Source organism: Lagenorhynchus albirostris, chromosome 11, assembly GCF_949774975.1.
Source record: "Lagenorhynchus albirostris chromosome 11, mLagAlb1.1, whole genome shotgun sequence".
In the NCBI taxonomy this organism is placed as follows: domain Eukaryota; kingdom Metazoa; phylum Chordata; class Mammalia; order Artiodactyla; family Delphinidae; genus Lagenorhynchus; species Lagenorhynchus albirostris.
The window spans coordinates 17,547,881-17,571,146 of record NC_083105.1 but is presented as its reverse complement, the minus strand read 5'-3'; the positions used below and the strand labels follow the sequence as shown (position 1 = coordinate 17,571,146).

The window sequence follows — 23,266 nt, the reverse complement described above, 5'->3', positions numbered from 1 at the left end:
TTAAATAAATCAGTAACGGTTCAAGTTTGTTGTACAGAGAAAAGAAAAACTGTATACATGAAGCTCTGATAAAATGCCTGGCATGTAGAGGGTGATGGGTAAGTTATAGAGTTGGTCATTATCATTACTCTCCAAAGGAAGCATGGTGGAACACAGAACCGAAATAGTCCCGACAGCTGATGGAGAATTGGAAAGGGAGACGGGCCATTTAGGTTGTCAGTGGCTGCCTTGATGGCCCGCATTGGCCATCGTGTCATGGATGTGGCCCAGTGTAAACATCCCACACAAGTACTGAGTACTTCTTCTTCTTGTGTCCCCTCTGCAGCTGGAGCTCTCCAACACGGCCGTCCTGCACCAGATGCGGCGGGACCAGGTCACAGACACGTGCCGGGCCAACAGCGCCGTGAGCCGCAAGCGGCGGGTGCTGACCCCCAACGACCTGAAGCACCTGGTGGTGGATGAGGACCACGAGCTCATCTACTGCTACGTGCCCAAGGTGGCGTGCACCAACTGGAAACGGCTCATGATGGTCCTGACCGGGCGGGGCAAGTACAGCGACCCCATGGAGATCCCGGCCAACGAGGCGCACGTCTCGGCCAACCTGAAGACCCTGAACCAGTACAGCATCCCCGAGATCAACCACCGCTTGAAAAGCTACATGAAGTTCCTGTTCGTGCGGGAGCCCTTCGAGAGGCTGGTGTCCGCCTACCGGAACAAGTTCACGCAGAAGTACAACACCTCCTTCCACAAGCGCTACGGCACCAAGATCATCAGGCGGCAGCGCAAGAACGCCACGCAGGAGGCCCTGCGCAAGGGCGACGACGTCAAGTTCGAGGAGTTCGTGGCCTATCTCATAGACCCGCACACGCAGCGCGAGGAGCCCTTCAACGAACACTGGCAGACCGTCTACTCCCTCTGCCACCCGTGCCACATCCACTATGACCTCGTGGGCAAGTATGAGACGCTGGAGGAGGATTCCAATTACGTCCTGCAGCTGGCGGGCGTGGGCAGCTACCTGAAGTTCCCCACCTACGCCAAGTCCACGAGAACTACTGATGAAATGACCACAGAGTTCTTCCAGAACATCAGCTCAGAGCACCAGACGCAGCTGTACGAAGTCTACAAACTCGATTTTTTAATGTTCAATTACTCAGTGCCAAGCTACCTGAAATTGGAGTGAAGGGTGGAGGTGGGGAGAGGGGCGAGAATCGTGCTTTTTAATTTAAGATTTTTTATTTGTCAAAAGAATTCTATGGATATTGGGTTATTTTGTAAATTAATATTTCTTTGGGGATGATGCTGCGAGCAGCATAGTGAGAATTATTTAAAATCCTTAGTAGGGAAGGACGGCTGTCTTTGCAGGGCACTAGGATGGGTGTCCTTGTTTTTTAGACATGAATCCCCCGACACTTTCAGAGGTTTCTTTGTGTTCGGGTGAATTCCATGAATTGTGCATCCCATAAATTCTAATTAATGTTATTTATAGTTATTTAAACATGGTCTCTGTATAGATTTCTTTTTGTGGCAGCAAGATTCTAACGTCTTTGCAGAAGAAATCTATGTTTCGTTCTGTGCTTGCAGCAGCTCGTGCAGGGGCATGAATGTTCTCCTTATTAACCGCTCAGAGAGTCACTGTGATAACAACCATTGTGCTGTCTGTTGATACCACCGTTCTTGAAATTCTGCTAGAAATAAATAGAAAGAGGCACCTTTGCAAGGGACTGATTCCAAACTGATTTCAGTCGACCCAAACGTTCCTCACACGAAAGAAAAGTGATTTTTTTTTTTTTAACCCAAGGAGAGAGCTGATTGTAGCTTTTTTTTTTTCCCCACCAGACTTAGCAATCTGGTAAGTTTGCTTACCAGAATAATAGGCTTTTCTACAGAATTTTTTTAACTGGCAGTGCCAGTTGTGATGAAGGTGAAGTGGCTGTTGCTTTACATTCAACAAGTATTTATTAAGCAACTACTATGTGCTAGGCCTAATTCTAGACCCTGCGGATAGAGCATTAAACAAAACTAATAGTCTTGGCCCTCAAGAAGCTTTACGTGGATGCAGAGTATCCAGCTTGACAGTTAGCAAACCCCTGATATTCATGGACTTAACATGAGGTTTGGACTATTCACGAACCACCCCAGAAGGTTCAGGATCCCTACAAATTTGCATTTTTCTATGGCCCAAATTTGAAAACCACGTGCTTGGAACAGGCCACTTAACTTGGTGAGTAATCCAAGCTCATTGCCCAACATCAGAGATGACAAAAATGTTTCCTATCATGTGCCCACTCCAATTTATTGGTAGTATCTATCTGGCTTTAAGCCCCAGAACAGATTTGCCAGGCACAGCATGGAAGAGTGCTGTGATTGATTAGTGATGTCTGCCTTGGGTGAAGGAAAGGAAATATTCACTGACCGTCTCCTCCTGTCATTTCCAGCCCAGCTTTAAGGTCTCCACCTAGAAGTGTTTTTTCTACTCTCTGCCATGTAAAAGATTAAAATTTTGTGGCAGGACTCAGACATTGGAGGATTTGCAATGGCCTGGCATTTCTACTCCTTGTGAAGGTCAGAGGCGGACTATTTGTACACTTATGCATATCCGCTCCTCCAAAGGCCAAGAAACCATCGGCACCTTTGCAACCACCAGCAATGATCAGCAAGGATAGCCTTCTGTGATGGTAACCCATGCCATTTTCCTCTGGAAGGCTGGAAACATTCCATTCCCTGTTCCTTGTTAATTAACGTCTGCACATGCTTCTCATTTCCAATGCCTCCGCTGAAGTTTGAGCCACATCCCTCTTACAGCTAGTGAATGAGTTGGTAGCAGATACTGTATATAATAATAATAGTTCTAATAATAGGGGGAGGGGTGGGATGGGGTGTGGGTAAGTTTTGCTTTTTGTTTTTGATGCAGTGTATAGAACAGAGGGGAGAAGAATATTCTAAACGAACAAAAAATAATTTATTCACAGAAGCTATTAAAATTGTATTGTAAAGCTCACAGCCAGCTCAGTGAGCGGCAGCTGCCGCGTCTCACGGAGGAAATTATTTTATTGAATGTGAGCGAGGTGTGCACCGGAGAGGGCGGCCGAAGCTATTTATAAGATGGTGTGTACCTTCTTGTAAGCTCTCTCTCCTTTGCGAAGGGCACGTCAACTGTACCCTTGACAAACAGAGATTTATGCAATGTGTTTTACCAAGTAGAGTGACAGACTTCAGCTGTCCTTGGAATTATTCCTGGACCCTGTTTCCAGGCAGGGGACACTGTCCTCAAAAACAAAGCTTCTGCTAATGAAAGAGGTTTCTGGCATTTCCTGATAATGTGCTTCAGAGAACACAGGTTCTCCCCAGACACAAGTTGGTGTGATGCAAAATAAAATAAGGGTTTTGTAGTCAAATATCCTTGGGAAACAAAGCGAAGTCCATTTCCTTTCTGCAGGACTTTTCAGAGCCTTGAATGTGTGCTGTGCATTGTGAACTCCCAAGAGCATCACTGATGGAGTCGGTGGCATTTCCTGACCTTCTTTGAGCGGGATACTCTATTTTGCAGATCATCTCAGAGAGCTAGCGTTCCACTGAATATCTTTGGCTAGGTTGCTTTAGCACATCTGAGGTCTTCAAGGATAAAAAACTGCTTCCCTGACACCCCGCTTCCAAAAACAAAACAAAACAACAATAAAACAGCACCACAGTCTCCACCTGGTTTGTAGCAATGAAGGTACTTTATCAAATGAATTCAACTTTTGCTTAAGTGCAATGGTTCTAATCCTGGATATTGCATGGGCCACGATTCCCTCCCTCCCAAAGGGAGTGCCCGAAGAGTCTTGGGTGGTGCTGACAGGAGGGATGGGGGAGGGGCACAGAGCCTCAGTTGGTCCCCCTAGTGCTCAAGCCTAAGCTTGCTCAGTGCAAGCCAAGAGAGCTCAACCCTTGCTGAATGCTCCTTCGATTCTATAGTTTGGAATTGTTCAGTGTTCTTTTAGTACTTTAAGTGGAAATTCACGTGGATTTCCCGCGTTGTGCATTTCCACATCTCCGTCTTTGATCAGCTGTGATGCCTTCATCCGTCTTCTCGCTCTAGTGGGAAAGGGTGTCCTTCAGGGGACGATACTGCAGTATGGTTCGGCAATGAGGGGCTCTTTCTCCTCGTGTTTTGTGTTCATATTTTATTTTCTAATGGCAGAAAAACTTTTTTAAAAAAAATCAATTCAACTGTTTTTGCAGAATGTAGAAAGTACTCTGTGTCCTTGGTTAAAAAGAATCCATGGGTGAAAATGTGCCTGGGAAACAAAAGTTCTTGGTTCTTTCGTTCCTTTTCCTGTTTTTTAAAGAAGACTGTTTGAAAATGCTTTCTATTGCATGCTTAGCTGGAGAAAAGTACAGGCAGGTGTCCCATCTTCGAGCCACTTTTCAGAGGTGCTGCTGTGTTTCCAAAACCAGGTACAAAGTTGTATTTACAAGGACATTCCTGCTTAACCTGTCCCTTTGGTTGGAAAACTGTAGAATATTAGCCACAGGGTTTGAATTCCTGCAGCTGCTTCAGACCTTCCCCCTTCCCTGCCTTCCCAGCTGGTCTGGGAAGAAGGGCAGTCTGCTGACCTGTTGGTGTCTCAGAGGGGACCTTCCTTCCCATCTGTCCACCAGGTGAGTTTCACGGTCCTGCCTGTTCAGCTGTATGGCACAGGACAGCAGCGGGCAGTGGAAACTTCGGTCGGACCAGTGTCCTGGTGGCAAAGGTGTGGAAGCACCAGGGTCTGATCCCTACTGGTAGAAAATTCCCAGAACAAAAGCGAGTCCCTAACATCCTTAGCTGGTGGGGTCTGGACCACCGCTGAGGTAGTGATTGCAGAAGTCCCTGTTCTAACCTGGCCAGAAGCCGAGGGACTCTGACCCTGATGGATATGGCTCAGAGCCGATTTCTCACAGCCTGACCATCCCCTACAGAGACACGCAATCTGAGCTGCCCTGTTCTGTGCGATCCTGGGGACCAGAATCTCTTGCCCACTCATGTCAGCAGGACTGACCTCATCACTCCCCCAGAGTTCCCACAACCAGTATTTCCTCCAGCCTTTTCCATCACAACCAACTGGACCGTATGAACAGGCAGCAGGATCTACAACCAGCTTGACCTTCGGCCGTTAACGGGCGAATTTCAGTCTGTTACCCTTTGTCAGGTACAGAAGGGGCTGCCCGTACTATTTTCTTAGGAGCGTGCTCAGTATGGCATATGGACATATAATTTAACATCTTTGTGGAGTGTGATTTTCTTTTTTTACATATTTGTGTGCAGTAGAGGGCCTGTTGTAGAAAACTCTCCCTGTATCTTACTGTACTGTTCAAGAAAGCTGAATTCCACATTGCCAACAAAAGCGTGAAAATGTTCATGAACCTTCTTCCAGGAAAAGCCATTCAAGCCTGATTATTTTTCTAAGTAACTTCAATTAAATTGAAGAAAGAAAAGAAGCTTCTCTCTGTGTATGGTTTGTTCACGGCTCACTGACAGGACTGCAGAGGTGGGGTGGGCTGGCCTGTGTCCCTTAGCATGTGCGGGGTCCTGCTCACGTGTATCAGAGGATGGAGTGGGAGAGACGCACATGCAGACCGCATTGCAGTCTTGGCCGTGGCAAAGACCTCCATAGAGCCAAGCCCTTTCTGTTTAGTGGATGAATAGAAGCTTTCTTCATTCCTGTTTCGTCTGTAAATTCTTTGTAAAGTGATGCATTAGAAGGCCCATCCTGATCATGTAGGCTACCGCCCCCGTGAAAAATAAGGAAACAGGCCCTGAAAGGCTAAAGGGCGTTGGTGGCAGAGCCAGTATTCAAACTTAAGTTGATGTGCCTTCAGAGTTGTGGCACTCGACGACACGCCTCTCTTAAGTGCCTGTCTTTGGTTCCGAAGTTGTAGACCTGCCCTTCAAAGCCCCGATTTTCCGATTCCGAATCCATTCCTTTTCTGATGTCGTATATAGCTTCTTTCGGTTCCACTGATGGACATTTTTAGCTTTACTGATAAGAACTATTTATTTATTTGTCAAAGAAGAAATCATCTCAAATTGTACCTCTATTTTATTGTACCCTAATTTAAAAAAATGTATTATGTAAACATTTTGACATGAGAATACTGAATTCGAAGATATGTCTCCTTTTTCCTTTTTTTTTTTTTTTTTTGCGGTACGCGGGCCTCTCACTGCTGCGGCCTCTCCCGTTGCGGAGCACAGGCTCCGGACGCGCAGGCCCAGGGGCCATGGCTCACGGGCCCAGCCGCTCCACGGCATGTGGGATCTTCCCAGACCGGGGCACGAGCCCGTGTCCCCTGCATCGGCAGGTGGACTCAACCACTGCGCCACCAGGGAAACCCTATGTCTCATTTTGCATCCATGCCGGATATGGTATCTGATATGTCCACTCACCAGCTGGTTCTCACCACCAGTGGCCTGGCTCCCACCCATTCCTGGTGTCATCACTGTCCTTGCTCTGGTCCCCTCTGGTTGGCAAACGGCCAGACCATGGAGCTTAGTTCTCTGAAATGGATGGGAAATGTGCTTACGTTTTAATGTGGCGAGTGGCTGTGACTGTTATGGCCTGTCCCTGTCTCACCTGGGACACTAAATGCACTAAACGTCAGTGGGAAGCAAGGCTGGATGAGGACACCCCCGGTCTTAGTTTACTCCCCATGGAGTAAGACTGCAATGCCCTCTCGTCAGTGGTCAGCTAATCTTTATTTCTCATGATGCCACTGGTGCCCTCTGGCTGACGCTGCAGAAGCTACAGAAACCAAGGGGCCTGTGGCCCAGAACACTGCCAGGGCCAGAGGTTATTACGGATCCACCAGCAAGTGAACAAAAATAGTGTCAGGAAGAATCATGAGTATCCAATGCCGAAGTATCCTTTCTTGGGAAGAGCGCTCCTTTCTCAAGTCATTATGGTGTTCAAATAACTTTTATAACGGTAGCTATTAAGTGATATTAGAAAATACAAATACTGGCAATTTCATGTCAGCCCCAAAGTCATTTCAAATATTTTCTCAGAAAGTTATGATATCCAAAAAGACCAGGAACCATTAGCCAGGAATGCATTTGAGGGGGCAGAAACCTGAGAGAGTTTAGTGGAGAACAGCACTCTGGGGAAATCCTTCCCGGGAACAATTCTGAGCTTTGCACAGCTGGTTCCCAGACTCCTGCTGGCATACCGTGGGTCCCTGGAGTCCTGGGATGACTTACAAGAAGTTGAAGACTGATCTGGTCTACGTTCACCTGTAGGGAGTTTATCAGATATCTTGGTTCTGGGGTGATGGACATTTCCAGTATAAAACAAAAAAGGGACTTTCTAGCAAGACTGACGTGAGAAAAAAACCCAACCAAACAACCAACCTTTTCCCTGGTCCACAATCCTCTCCTAGAGCCAGCCTCATCCCAATATCATAACAACCTATAGATAGAACAGCATGGAAGCAGCCTGCTGATTCCGAACACGTGGCTGGCTGAGAACTGCTCACAAACACAGTGCCTCAGTCTCTTTCTCTTTGAAACAAGAAAAACGGCAACATCTGAATTATGCCAAAGTTGAGATAAATAAGAACCCCTGAGGTTGCTAGCCCCAGTTCATCCACCAAGGAGTTGTTTATAATCTAGAGGTAATCACATCCTGTTTGGGCCTGTTTGCTCATCTGTAAAATGACAAAATTGAGCTATATCTCTGGTTTTTCAGGTTTTTTTGGGGGAAAAAAGAGTCTCAAAACTTTTTGTGTGCTAAACACTCGTATGTAAAACAGATGAAACAGAGATGCTGTGATTGAATAGCTTGAGGCCCAGCTGAGCCTCTCCTTTTCTGTAAAATGCCTGTGGACCTCCAGGGAACCCTAGGATTCTAAGGAACACAGTTTGAGAACCACAAAGTTAGATGACCTCATCCTTTCCAGTGTTGACATTCTCTAATGATCTACCCAAATGCTCCTCTGTGGCTCTTTGTGGCTTTCCGCCAGAGGTCAGTTAGCAATTAGACGGTACCATGGAAGTAAAAACTGTTTCAAAAAGGGAGTTAAGGCAACAGCATTGAAATGAGATTAAGATGGAAGAAATAAGGGAAAAGAAAAATAGAAAGATAGAAGCAGCTGCAGGAAAGAAATAGCTCACACCCAGATTTAAGATGGGGAACCAAAGTTTACACTCCTCTTTTTCAATGATCTACCAAGAAAACACTGGCTCCAAATTCCTACAAATCTCCACTAATTAGAAATACAAGACGCTGGAATGAAAAACAGTCTATTAATCTGCTTTTTATTTTTCAATGTTTGTTTTTAAAAATAATAGAGGGTCACGTTACGGGAGAATAGCAAGGGCTTCAGATTTCACGGTTTGGAAGAGCCAGCAGCTAGAGAAAGAGATTTTTTTGTGTCTGCATCCAGCCTTGGACCTTTACCGGATAGACTAAGCCAGACACAACTTTGTGCCTGGAACCAAACTGGCAGCAGGATGAAGGAAAAATGTCTAAAGAAGAAATGAAGGAGGAGGAAGGACCTCTGACTGTAGGAATGATGCCTGTACGCTGAGTTTCTCTGTACAATGAGCACAGACTCAACTGCGGGTGGCTTGGAATTGTTGGCTTTTCATGTAGTCTTTTCCAAAAATATGTAGCTTCATAAACGAAGTTGACCACAAAAGTGGCTAACTTTTATTAATTTATATAGTTGACTGCGTGACTTGTAATGCATTAAATGTCTCCATTTAATCCTCAGAACAACCAGCAAGGGAGATACTTCTTTGTTTTGTTTTAAGATAGTTTTTTTTCATTGAAGTATAGTTGATTTACAATCTTGTGTTAGTTTCTGGTGTACATAGGTAGATACTTTTATTCTTTTTACAGATAAGGAAGCAGACGGATCCTTTAAATGACATGCCCCAAATTACTCATCTAATAAGTGGCAGAGCCAGGATTCAAACCCAGGTCTGGTTGGCTCCCTAGCCCACTGGAATTAGTAACACTGATGGGCCAACAGGGGAGGGGGCCAAATTCTGGGGATGATACTGCTACAAGCAGCCATTAATGAAGAGACATTACGACTCTGGCCAAAGCGCAAAATCTGATTAAATACAATCAAAGGGAGGATAAAACAAAAGAGCTGGAAGACTAAAAGGTTAAGCTTCAGACTAAAATAGTCATAGAAAACGAGACAAGCAACTTAAGTTTCTGCCAGTGTTCTTGATGGGAACAGCTCAGTCCCCTCCTGTTTCGCCTTTCCTCTTGTACCACTAGTCACACTCACAACACTTCTGACACCAGATGTGTGTGGGTTTCCCCACAGCAAGCCATTCCCTGTGACACCAGCGGGTGTCCTACAATTTCACTCAATTCTGACACCATCTGCCTGGAGATAACATCAGATCCCACAGGTTAAGGCCTCACTCCTACAAGACTGCTCACCTGCCACTCCAAGTCCAATCCCAAGTCCAGGCTGTCGCTTGTGCTTCTGACAGATCGGCTATAAATCAGGGGTTCCCACCACCCCTTCCTCAGGTTCAATTAATTGGCCAAAGCGGCTCACAGAACTCAAGAAAACAGGTTCCTTATTGTTTATAAGTTTCTCATAAAAGGATATGATACAAGATACAGATGAACATCTAGATGGAGGAGATGCATAGGGCAAGGTATGGGAAGGGGCTCGGAGCTTCCACGCCTCTCTGGCCGCTCTCCCAGCACCTCCACGTGTTCACCTACCCAGAAGCTCTCCCAGCTCCACACTTTGGGAATTTTTTATGGAGAGTTCATCACGATGAACGATCAATCATTAACTCCATTTCTAGCTCCTTTCCCCTCTCTGGAAAACAAGGCATGGGGCTGAAAATCCCAAGCTTCTAACCGTGGTCTTTCTGGGGACCAGTGCCCCCACCAAGAGTCACCTCATTAGAACGAAGGACACTGCTATCACCCAGGCAATTGCAAGGGATTTAGGAGCTCTGTGTCAGGAACCTGGGTCAAAGACCAACTATTAGGGCTTCCCTGGTGGTGCAGTGGTTGAGAGTCCGCCTGCCGATGCAGGGGACGCGGGTTCGTGCCCCGGTCCGGGGGGATCCCACATGCCGCGGAGCGGCTGGACCCGTGAGCCATGGCCGCTGAGCCTGCGCGTCCAGAGCCTGTGCTCCGCCACGGGAGAGGCCGCAGCAGTGAGAGGCCCGCGTACCGCAAAAAAAAAAAAAAAAAGACCAACTATCAGAATAAAAGATACTCCTAGTGCTCTGATCACTTAGCAATGCCGAATGTTTCAGGAGCTCTGTGCCAGCAACTGGGGCAGAGACTCATATTTATATTCTGTATCTTACCAGAATGCTAGACCAATTATCGACAAATTTGGACAAACTATTTAGAAAGTTTGGACTTCAAATAAAAGCCAAATGGCAAAAAGCCAAATGGCAAAAAATTCAAATCGGGGTCTCAGAAGAGTCTGTGAGTCTAATGCATGGAACGCAAAGCCATAAGTATTCTGATGGTCTGGGCAGACAAGTTAACGTGGGCTTCAAATATAAGCCCCAAATCAAGATTCAAGGGCAGCCATTCAGGACAAAGATGTATAGCAACGCTGCACAGCGCACCCTGGGTGAGCAGTAGTAGGATGAATGACCTTTCTGAGCAACGTAAAGAGGCTAGACAAACACAGGCCAAGAGAGAAAGGTTGAAGGGCAGGTGGGAGTGTCTTGGGGCAGAAACGGCTTTGGATGTCTGCATGGTTAGGCTCCCTGCAGACGTGCCCGCTATTACTCTAACCCCGGGGCAGATCTCCTGTAAGCTGAGTCCTGAGCTTCCCCACCCCTTCTAAGAGCCTGCAGCTGTCAGGGGATACACTCATTCATTCATTCAAACGTGTTAAGCATCTGTCTGTATTAGACCCTCAGCAGGATGCTGAGAATATGGGAATTCTTATAATTCATAATCAAGTGGAGAACACAGGAATGTTAACAGATAGTTACAACATAGCCAAAACATACATGAAGATGACACCTCAAGCTATCCCTGGGAAAGAAGTGATCCAAGTCCGTTGCTGGAGAAAGAGAAAGGTGAGGGATTAGAGCAGTGGTGATTTTGTCCCCCAGTGGACAGACATCCACAACAAAGAAGTGTCTGGCTCAAAAATGCCAAGATTGGGGAACCCTGAATCAGAGAAATATTAACTGTTGGGGAGGGGGCAGAATCTATGGTTTTTCGTAGCTAAATGGATGTGTGGGTGAGGAGAGGAAAATGAGGCAAGGAAGAGTGGCACGTTCCCAGCTTGGCATACGGTCGCTGGAGACTGGGGCCCTTCATGGAGATCAGGTAATCAGGAACACGTTTCTGGAAAAGCTGTATATTACTTGGGAGCTTGCTAGAAACACAGTTTCAGGCCCCACACTAGCCCTCCTACGTTTTAAGAAGCCAGGTGATTCATATGCACGTTCACATTTGAGAAGCATTGGTCTAGAGAACCAGAGACCGTCTGAGACAGAGCTGTAGCTGTGGGGGAGAAGGGGTCATCTTACATTATTGCTTATTTTTCCAGCAACTCTGAGGCATGAGTATGATCAGAACAACTGTGTCTGGTTGCACAGGTTGTGCACTGCACAAAGTCGCCTAGTTGAGGATGGGGCTGATATTTGACACTTACCCTGAAGAAAGAGATGCATTTTTCTTACCCTGATTGCCAAGTTACCCGTGCAGGGGCTGTGACCACGCAGAAGATGTACTGTTCTAATTTGCACAATAGTCGTATGGCCTAGCAGTGGCCCTAGATATAGTACAGATCCACATTGCCTTATCTGCAGTTTTTAAATCTACAGAACCCTGAAAACCAAAAGGTTTTTCATAGATTTGCAGCAAGCTCACTTGGCGGCAAAACCTGACCTTAACTAACATGAGACTAATTATAGTCTTTATTTATCCCACTTACTGTGAATATTTCTACATTTTCCTGCAGAAATATTAATGTAAATATAAATTAATTTTCTTATGGGGTACAGCTCCATACACTACTGGAGCATGAGGTAATACATGCTATTTACACAGCATTATTTTTCTAAACTTTGAAAAATTCTGAACTCTAAAACACATCTGGGGACTTCCCTGGTGGCACAGTGGTTAAGAATCCGCCTGCCAATGCAGGGTATATGGGTTCAATCCTGGTACAGGAAGATCCCACATGTCGCGGAGCAACTAAGCCTGTGCACCACAACTACTGAGCCTGCGCTCTAGAGCCCGCGAGCCACAACTACTGAAGCCCGCGTGCCTAGAGCCCGTGCTCCGCAGCAAGAGAAGCCACTGCAATGAGAAGCCCGCGCACCGCAACGAAGAGTAGCCCCTGCTCGCCGCAACTAGAGAAAGCCCGCGTGCAGCAACAAAGACTCAATGCAGCCAAACATAAATAAATAAAACACATCTGATATGAGGGTTTCAGATAAGAATTGTGAACTTGTACTAATCCAGTTTTACAGATGGGGAAACTGAAGCACAAAGAGGTCAAGTACACGGGAGAACCAAGGTTCAAACCCTCTCCTCTTTCTGCATCACAATAGTTCCAAGAAGTTTATTGAGTAAGAAGCTACTCAGTACACAGTCCGGGCCCTTCCGTCACAGGCACTCACAGTATATTTTCAGACAGAAACATGGGTAAGAGGCACCAGGACATGCCTTTTGTGTGGGTCTCCCGTAAGAGAATGCCAGTCCCCACACCTGAGTGGCACATTTCCAAACAAAGCTCCAGATGTTCTGAAAACACTTAGCCCAAAGCCACGCACCCCAGAAGCCTCCAAGAACTTCAGCCTCATTGACAGACACAGAGAATCCCAGCAAGATTACAAAAGAATGAAAGCAAGTGAATTCTCATTGGATCTGTGATTGAGACAAGCAGACTGGAGCAAAACAGCATGGGATGGTCTGCTGTTGTGCTATTCTTGTTCTGCAGATGGAGGTCTCCAGCAGCTGCAGCGGGATCCAAATGCCCGTTCCTCCTTCAAAAGACATTGGTGCGCTTTGGAGAACATAGCGCCTGTCATCTCTTCAGAACCGAGGATTGCTTCTCATTCCTCTGCTCCTTCAACAAAGAATAGACTTTATTCCAATGGAAGTCAGCCTGGAGCTACAAGTTAGCAACCAGATAAGAGTCAGTGTACCAGAGTCTCTGAAATTTTGCAAGCTCTGAAATTATATACGTGTGATGTATCCACAGCTGTATTCTTCACTTTTGAGTTTGCACATTTGGGTGTTGCCACGAGGTAAATACTGGAAATTTGGTATCTTGTCGCCAAAAGCAATGATGATCCACTATCTAAAACAAAAGCAAATATTTATAAAAATATTTGCTCTTTAAAAAACCTTTAAAAATATTTCGGTGAATATTGAACTCAAAATCATTTCTGATTCTTTCCATTGTGTATATACGAATTATACATGTATATGTATTTGTCACTTTATGTTATTTTATAAACACATTTACATCTCTTTTCTGGAAAGTGTTTATTGAACTCTATTGTCCATTTAAAAATTGGTTTGTTTGTCTTATTATTGAGTTGTAAGAATTCTTTCTAAAATTTGCATCAAAATTCTTTATCAGAAATGTGTTTTGCAAATATTTTCTCCCACTCTGTGGCTTGCCTTTTCATTTTCTAAAAGGTATCTTTCAAAGAGCAAAAGTTTTACATTTTGTTGAAGTTCCACTTACCAATATTTATCTTATTGCAGGTTATATCCTATGTAAGAAATCTTTGCCCAACCTAAAGTCTCCAAGATTTTCTCCAATGTTTTCTTATAGAGTCTGTTATAATTTTAGCTTATACATTTAAATCTATATTTACTTAGAGTTAATTTTGTACATGGTATGAAGTAAGGGTCATAGTTAAGACTGTATACATATCCAGTTTTCTGACCATTTTTTGAAAGAACTGTATTTTTCTCACCTTGGTGTTTTTGTCAAAAATCAAGTGACCACGTACATATGTATGGGTGGGTACCTTTCTGGCCTCTCTATTCCCTTCCACTGATCTGTATGACTTTCTTCATGCTGATATCACACTGTCTTAATTACTGTAGTTTCATAATAAGCCTTGAAATCATGTAAGTATAATTTCCTCCAGTATGCTTTTGGTTTTTTATTTGCCCTGGCTATGACCTCTCATACAAGGTTTAATAGGAGTGGTTACGAGGAAAGCATTCAATTTTGACTATAAAGTACAATTCCAGCTGTAGGTCTTTTGTAGATGCCCTTTATCAGCAAATTGATATGGCCAGTTTGCTATTTTATTAGGGATTTTTCATTTATGGTCATGGGAAATATTGTTCTGTAGTTTTCTTTTCTTGTAATGTCTTCATGTGGTTTGGTGTTATGCTGACCTCATAACATGGCTTCTTCTATTTTCTGGATGAATCTGTAGAGAAACTGTATTATTTCTTCCTCAAATGTTAAGTAGAACTCACCTGTGAAGCCATCTGAACCTGGAATTTTCATTATGGGAAGACCTTTCATTACAAATTCATCTTATTTAATAGGTATATGGATACTTAAATTATCTAATTTTTCTTGACTGAGTTTTGGTGGTTTATATCCTTTAAGGAGTACATCCATTTCCTCTAAATTGCTACATTTATTGGCATGAAGTTGTTCATAATATTCCTTTATTACTTTAATGTTTGTTGGATATGTAATTAAATCCCCTTCTATATTGGTGGTTGGTGTCTTCTCTTTTTGCTTCAATAGTCTGGCTAGAAATTTATCAATTTCATTGATTCTTTCTAAAAATAAGCTTTAGTTTCATTGATGTGTCTCTGCTGTTTTTTCTGTTTTCAATTTCATTGTTTTGTGCTCTCATCTTTATTATTTTATTTTCTTCTTCTTGCCTTGGGATTAATTTGTTCTTTTACAGTACATTAATTTGCATCCATTCTTCTTTACTAATATAAGCACTTAAAACTATAATGTTCCTTCTAGGGACTACTTTAGCCGCATTGCATACATTTTGGTAAGTTGTGTTTCCACCTTCATTCAATTCCAAGTACTTTCTAGTTTTCCTTGTAATTTCTTCTTTGACTCATGGATTACTTAGATATATGATGGGAGTTTTCCATATATTTTTCAGTTTTTTATTTCTAGTTTAATTCCATTATGGACAGAAAGATATAATTGTATCATTTCTATCCTTTTAAATTTACTGAGACTTGTTTTATGGCCCTGAATAGGGTCAATCCTGCTGTATGTTCTCTGTGCCCTTAAAAAGAACGTGTATTCTGTTGTTATTGGGTGGGTCATTCCATAACCGTAAACTAGGTCAAGCTGGCTGATAATGTTGTTCAAGTCTTCTATATCTTCATTGTTTCATCAATTATTGAGAAAAATGTTGAAATCTCCTATTATAATTGTGGGTTTATCTATTTCTCCTTGAAGTTCTATCAATTTTTGCTTCATGTATTTTGAGGCTTTCAAAATTAGGTGCATACACATTTAGTATTATTATGTTCTCTTGCTGAATTAACCTTTTGTCATCATGAAAAGTCCTATTTTTCCCCATTAATATTCCTTGTGCTGAAGTCTACTTTGTCTTGATACTAATATAGCTACTCCACTTTGCTTTTTTCAGAGTTTGCATTGTATATCTTTTCCTGTTCTTTTACTTTTAACTTCTGTGTCTTTATATTTAAAGTAGCGTTCTTTGTTATAAATGAATCTTTTCAATCTAATCTAATAATCCCTGCCTTTTAATAATAGTATTTAATTTAATCTAATCTACCAACTCCTGCTTTTTAATTATTTAGACAATTTACATTTAATGTAAATATGGATATTACTGGGTTTAAATCTACCAATCTGTCATTCGCTTTTTATTGGCATATCTTTCTTTCTTCCTTTTATTGTCTTTCCCTTCCTTTTCTTGGATTTATTTTTTTTTAATTAATTAATTTATTTATTTTTGGCTGCATTGGGTCTTTTGTTGCTGCACACGGGCTTTCTCTAGTTGCCGTGAGCAGGGGCTACCCTTCGTTGCAGTGTGTGGGCTTCTCATTGCGGTGGCTTCTCTTGTTGCAGAGCACAGGGTCTAGACACGCAGGCTTCAGTAGCTGTAGCATGTGGGCTCAGTAGTTGTGGCGCACGGGCTTAGTTGCTCCGTGGCATGTGGGATCTTCCCAGACCAGAGCTCGAACCCGTGTCCCCTACATTGGCAGGTGGATTCTTAACCACTGTGCCACCAGGGGAGCCCTATCTTTTTTTAATGATTCCATTTTTTCTCTACTCCTCAATTATTAGCTATTCCTTGTTTGTTTTTAGCGGTTGCTTTAGGATTTACAATATGTACCTTTAAACCTACTACAGTCTATCTTCAAAAAATATTATACTATATGTACATTTTGTGTGAGAACCCCACAAGAGATTACTTTAATTTACTCCTCTTTTCCTTTTTGCTATTTTTGTCATACATTTTGTTCTGAATGTAAGAAACTGTATGATATCTTATTATTTTTGCTTTATCAGTCAATTGTCCTTTAAAAAAAACAAAAAGTGGGGAAAAATTTTAATATTTACCCACACATATACCATTTCTAGCACTCATTATTCCTTTGCATAACTGTAAATATCTGGTGTCATTTTCCTTCAGCCTGAAAAGCTTCCTTAACATTTCTTGTAATGTAAGCCTCCTGGTAGTAAATTCTCTCGTCTTTTGTTCGTCTAAAAACTCTTGATCAAATTTGAATAAGTCTGGCCATTACTTCTTGAAATACTCTTTTTGGCCTCCACCCCCTTTCTAGGACTCCACTTGTGCATTAGGCCATTTGGTGTTGTCCCATTCATCACAAATGCTTTGTTCTTTTTTTTTCAGTTTTTGTTTTCTCCATGTGCTTCATGTTGAATAGTTTCTATTGTTTTATCTTCAAGTTCTGCAATTCTTAATTCTGCAGTGTCTTTTCTTATGCTAACCCAGTTAAATTTTCATTTCAGACATTGTATTTTTCATATCTATAAATTCCACTTAGGTCTTTTAAAATCTTCAATTTCTTTTCCTTACTATGATCATATTTACATCTTGAGAATGGAATAGGTATATTAGGCTCTTTAATGTTCTTGTCTATTAATCCATCATCTGTCATTTTGTGGTCTCTTTTTTTTTTTGGCTGCACATGGGATCTTAGTTCCTGAACAGTGATCAAACCCATGGCTCCTGCACTGGAAGCATGGAGTCTTAACCACTGGACCACCAGAGAAGTCCTCGGTCTGTTTCTGTTGACTGATTTTTCACATTTTCTTGCCTTATTGTTTATCTATCAATTTTTAATTTGATGCTAGATATTTTTTCTCTATATAATCTTTATTTTCTTCCAGTTTTATTGAGATATGATTAACATACAGTACTATATAAGTTTAAGGTGTACAGCACAATGATTTAACTTACATACATCATGAAATGATTATCACAATAGGTTTAGTGAACATCCATCATCTCATATAGATACAAAAATAAAGTAATAGGAAAAAATTTTTGCCTTGTGATAAAAACTTTTGGGATTTACTCTTAACAACTTTCATATATAACCTACGGCAGTGTTAATTATATTTATCATGTTATACATTACATCCCTAGTACTTATTTATAACTGGAAGTGTGTACCTTTTGATTGCTTTCATCCAATTCCCCCTTCTCCATGCCCCGCCTCTGGTAATCACAAATCTGATTCTTTTTTTTCTGTGAGCTTGTTTGTTTGTTTTAAAGTATAGTTGACCTACAACACTATGTTAGCTCCTGTTACACAACATAATGATTTGATATTTCTATACATTTCAAAATGATCATAATAAGTCTAATTACGATATGTTACCATATAAAGATTACATAGTTATTGACTATATTCCCTACACTGTGCATTTCATACCTGTGACTCATTTATTTTCCAACTGGAAGATTGTACCTCTTAATCTCCCTCACCTATTTCTTTCCTCCCCCTACTCCTCTCCTCTCTGGCAACCACTGATTTGTTCTCTGCATCTATGACTCTGTTTCTGTTTTGTAGTGTTTGTTCATTTGTTTTGTTTTTTAGATTCCACGTATAAATGAAATTATACAGTATTTGACTTATTTCACTAAGCATAATACCCTCTAAGTCCATCCACGTTGTTGCAAACGGCAAGATTTCATTCTTCTTATGGCTGAGTCATATTCTATTGTGGCTGTCTGTATGTGTGTGTATGTATATATGTGTGTGTATGTGTGTGTGTGTGTGTGTGTGTGTGTGTGTGTGTGTGTGTATCATACCTGCTTTATCCATTCATCCATTGATGGACACTTAGGTTGCTTCCATATCTTGGCTATTGTAAAAAATATTGCTATAAACATTGGGGTGCATATATCTTTTCAAATTAGGGTTTTGTTTTCTTTGAGTATATACCTAAGAGTGGTATTGCTGGATCATGTGGTAGTTCTATTTCTAGTTGTTTTAAGGAACCTCCATACTGTCTTCCATAGTGGCTGCACCAATTTACATTCCCACCAACAATGCACAAGGGTTCCCTTTTTTCCACATCCTGGCCAATACTTGTTATTTGTTGTTTTGGGATAATAGCCATTCTGAAAGGCGTGATATCTCACTGTGATTTTGATTTGCATTTCCCTGATGATTAGTGACACTGAGCATCTTTTCATGTGCTGTTGTCCACCTGTATGCCTTCTTTGGAAAAATGTTTATTAAGATCCTCTGCCCATTTTTTATTTATTTTACTTTTTTTTTTTTTTTTTTTGGTGGTACGCAAACCTCTCACTGTTGTGGCCTCTCCCGTTGCGGAGCACAGGCTCCGGACGCGCAAGCTCAGTGGCCATGGCTCACGGGCCTAGCCGCTCCGCGGCATGTGGGATCTTCCCGGACTGGGGCACGAACCCGTGTCCCCTGCATTGGCAGGCAGACTCTCAACCACTGTGCCACCAGGGAAGCCCTACTTCTGCCCATTTTTTAAATCAGGTTGTTTTTTTGATGAGTTGTATGAGATATTATATATTTTGGATATTAACCCCTTATTGTTTGCAAATACCTTCTCCCATTCAGTAGGAGCCCTTTTCATTTGGTTGATAGTTTCCTTTGCTGTGCAAAAGTTTTTAGACTGATGTAGTCCCATTTGTTTATTTGTTTTGTTTCCCTTGCCTGAGGAGATATATCAAAAAAATTACTAAAACTGATGTCAAAGAACATACTGCTTATGTTTTCTTCTAGAAGTTTTATGGTTTCAGGTCTTACATTTAAGTCTTTAATCCATTTTGAATTTATTTTTGTGCATGGTGTGAGAGAGTAGTCCAGTTTAATTCTTTTGCATGTAGCTGTCCAGTTTTCCTAACACCATTTATTGAAGAGGCTTTTACCCATTGTGTATTCTTGCCTCCTTTGTCAGAGATTAATTACCCATAAAAGTGTGGGTTCATCTCTGGGTTCTCGATTCTGTTCCACTGATCTATGTATCTGTTTTTGTTCCAGTACCATACTGTTTTGATTACTGTAGCTTTGTAGTATAGTTTGAAATCAGGACGTGTGATACCTCCAGCTTTGTTCTTCTTCCTCAAGGTTGTTTTGGCATGCTGGGTGTTTTAAATTTTACATTATTGAGTGCTGGATTTTTTGGTATTCCTTTACATGATGTTGGACATTTCCTGACTTGTGGATTAGATTGATCCTTTTGTGGTCTATTTTAAACTCATATAGGGTAGGTGTATTATTATAGAGTTAATTAAGTTCCATTTGTAAGGTGTGACCTTCCTGAAGATCCTACTTAGCACCTCGAATATGCAATAAGACCTTTAACTCTGGCTGGAGGCAACTCAAATAATTCCTGGCACTGTGTAACCTCTGATAAGTATTTTTTAATAGATCTTCCCAGCAATTGTCCTTTCCTTGGAAGCTGTGTTAGTCTGACCTTATGGGATTTTACTCTAGATATACACTCACTGGTATTCAGTCCCAAACTCAAGAGACCACGATCCAAACTTCTGAAGCTCTTTCTCATGTATCTCTCATCACTTGGATACCCTACTCTGCCAATTCTAGCCACCTTGGCCTTGCAGAATTCCAATCTGTCTCCTCAAATCAGAGGCTGGTGGACTGGGTCTGGGAATTTTCTCTGTGGGCTACAGTCTGGGAATTACCTCTAAGCAAAAAGCCTTGGCAATGGAAGACCTCATCTCAATTGTTCCCTTTTCTCGAGGATCACAATTCGTTTCTGCCTGTTGTCCCCAACATCCAAAAATAGTTGCTTCCTATATCTTGCCTGTTTTACTAGTTTTTTTTTTTTTTAATTTGGACTGTGTTAATCCCTCATGCTCCTACACAAATGTCTGCTTGTTGTTTCAATAGCTATAGCAAAATCTACACCCCATAGCTTGTTACTCCTTTAATACTGAGAATTTGGATTATTTCTTTAATTTTTAAAAAAATTATAAACAGTGCCAGTATGAATGTTGTTGTTTAAAAAAAAAAACCTTGCATTTTCTTCAGAATATATTTCCTCAATAATTAGTGAAGTTATCAGAACAATGTGAACAATTTTATAGTTCTTGTTGCAATATTTCCTTATTGTTCCTAGAAAGATAAAACCCATTTACAGTGCCACTAAGCATTGTAATATGAATATATATTTCTCTTGATTGCCAGCATTGGACTGTTTTTTTTTTTAAGATCTTTATTGGAGTATAATTGCTTTACATTGTTGTGTTAGTTGCTGCTGTACAACAAAGTGAATCAGCTATACGTATACATATATCTCCATATCCCCTCCCTCTTGCATCTCCCTCCCACCCTCCCTATCCCACCCCTCTAGGTGGTCACAAAGCACTGAGCTGATCACCCTGTGCTATGCGGCTGCTTCACACTAGCTATCTACTTTACATTTGGTAGTGTATTATGTCAATACCACTCTCTCACTTCATCCCAGCTTACCCTTCCCTCTCCCAGTGTCCTCAAGTCCATTCTCTACGTCTGCATCTTTATTCCTGTCCTACCCCTAGGTTCTCCAGAACTTTTTTTTTTTTTTAGATTCCATATATATGTGTTAGTCTATGGTATTTGTTTTTCTCTTTCTGACTTACTTCACTCTGTATGACAGACCCTAGGTCCATCCACCTCACTACAAATAACTCAATTTCGTTTCTTTTTATGGTTGAGTAATATTCCACTGTATATATCTGCCACATCTTCTTTATCCATTCATGTGTCAGTGGACACTTAGGTTGCTTCCATGTCCTGGCTATTGTAAATAGTGCTGCAATGAACACTGTGGTACATGACTCTTTTTGAATTATGGTTTTCTCAGGGTATATGCCCAGTAGTGGGATTGCTGGGTTATATGGTAGTTCTATTTTTAGTTTCTTAAGGAACCTGCATACTGTTCTCCATAGTGGCTGTATCAATTTACATTCCCACCAACAGTGTAAGAGGGTTCCCTTTTCTCCACACCCTCTCCAGCATTTATTGTTTGTAGATTTTTTGATGATGGCCATTCTGACTGGTGTGAGGTGATACCTCATTGTAGTCTTGATTGCATTTCTCTAATGATTAGTGATGTTGAGCATCGTTTCATGTGTTGGCAATCTGTATATCTTCTTTGGAGAAATGTCTATTTAGGTCTTCTGCCCATTTCTGGATTGGGTTGTTTTTTTGTTATTAAGTTGCATGAGCTGCTTGTTTATTTTGGAGATTAATCCTTTGTCATTGCTTCATTTGAAAATATTTTCTCCCATTCTAAGGGTTGTCTTTTTATCTTGTTTATGGTTTCCTTTGATGTGCAAAAGCTTCTAAGCTTTCATTAGGTCCCATTTGTTTATTTTGGTTTTTATTTCCATTTCTCTAGGAGGTGGGTCAGAAAGGATCTTGCTGTGATTTATGTCATAGAGTGTTCTGCCTATGTTTTCCTCTAAGAGTTTTATAGTGTCTGGCATTACTTTTAGGTCTTTAATCCATTTTGAGTTTATTTTTGTGTATGGTGTTAGGGATGTGTTCTAGTTTCATTCTTTTACACGTAGCTTTCCAGTTTCCCCAGCACCACTTATTGAAGAGGCTGTCTTTTCTCCATTGTATATTCTTGCCTCCTATATCAAAGATAAGGTGATCATATGTGTGTGGGTTTATCTCTGGGCTTTCTATCCTGTTCCATTGATCTATATTTCTGTGTTTGTGCCAGTACCATACTGTCTTGATTACTGTAGCTCTGTAGTATAGTTGAAGTTAGGGAGCCTGATTCCTTCAGCTCCTTTTTTCTTTCACAAGATTGCTTTGGCTATTCGGGGTCTTTTGTGTTTCCATACAAATTGTGAAATTTTTTATTCTAGTTCTGTGAAAAATACCAGTGGTAGTTTGATAGGGATTGCATTGAATCTGTGTAGATTGCTTTGGGTAGTAGAGTCATTTTCACAATGTTGATTCTTGCAATCCAAGAACATGGTATATCTCTCCATCTGCTTGTATCATCTTTATTTCTTTCATCAGTGTCTTATAGTTTTCTGCATACAGGTCTTTTGTCTCTTTAGGTAGGTTTATTCCCAGGTATTTTATTCTTTTTGTTGCAGTGGTAAATGGGAGTGTTTCCTTAACTTCTCTTTCAGATTTTTCATCATTAGTGTATAGGAATGCAAGAGATTTCTGTGCATTAATTTTATATCCTGCTACTTTACCAAATTCATTGATTAGCTTTAGTAGTTTTCTGGTAGAGTCTTTAGGATTCTCTAAGTATAGTATCATGTCATCTGCAAACAGTAACAGCTTTACTTCTTCTTTTTCTATTTGGATTCCTTTTCTTTTTCATCTCTGATTGCTGTGACTAAAACTTCCAAAACTATGTTGAATAATAGTGGTGAGGATGGGCAACCTTGTCTTCTTCCTGATCTTAGAGGTAATGGTTTCAGTTTTTCACCGTTGAGAACAATACTGGCTGTGGGTTTGTCATATATGGCCTTTATTATGTTGAGGTAAGTTCCCTCTATGCCTACTTTCTGGAGAGTTTTTATCATAAATGGGTGTTGAATTTTGTCAAAAGCCTTTTCTTCATCTATTGAGATGATCATATGGTTTTTCTCCTTCAATTTGTTAATATGGTGTATCACATCGATTGATTTGCATGTATTGAAGAATCCTTGCATTCCTGGGATAAACCCCACTTGGTCATGGTGTATGATCCTTTTAATGTGCTTGCCAGCATTGGACTGTATCACTTTATTTTTGTTACTTGAAACCATGAGTAATGGTGCCTAGAAGATGGTTTATTTTTTTCTTATATTGCTAAGAAAATTATGCATTTT

General features: G+C 41.4%; 1 protein-coding gene across 4 annotated transcripts in view; it reads left to right on the top strand.

The window, feature by feature from the left end:
- CHST11 (carbohydrate sulfotransferase 11) overlaps nt 1–2,852 on the top strand; it is a 285,984-nt gene extending 283,132 nt beyond the window's left edge. For all 4 annotated transcript variants that reach the window (XM_060164728.1, XM_060164727.1, XM_060164729.1 and 1 more), the window contains one exon: nt 326–2,852. In XM_060164728.1, the coding sequence (XP_060020711.1) occupies nt 326–1,180 (855 nt within the window). In that variant the 3' untranslated portion in view covers nt 1,181–2,852. The remainder of the gene's footprint in view (nt 1–325) is intronic.
- The last annotated feature ends 20,414 nt before the right edge of the window (nt 2,853–23,266 follow it).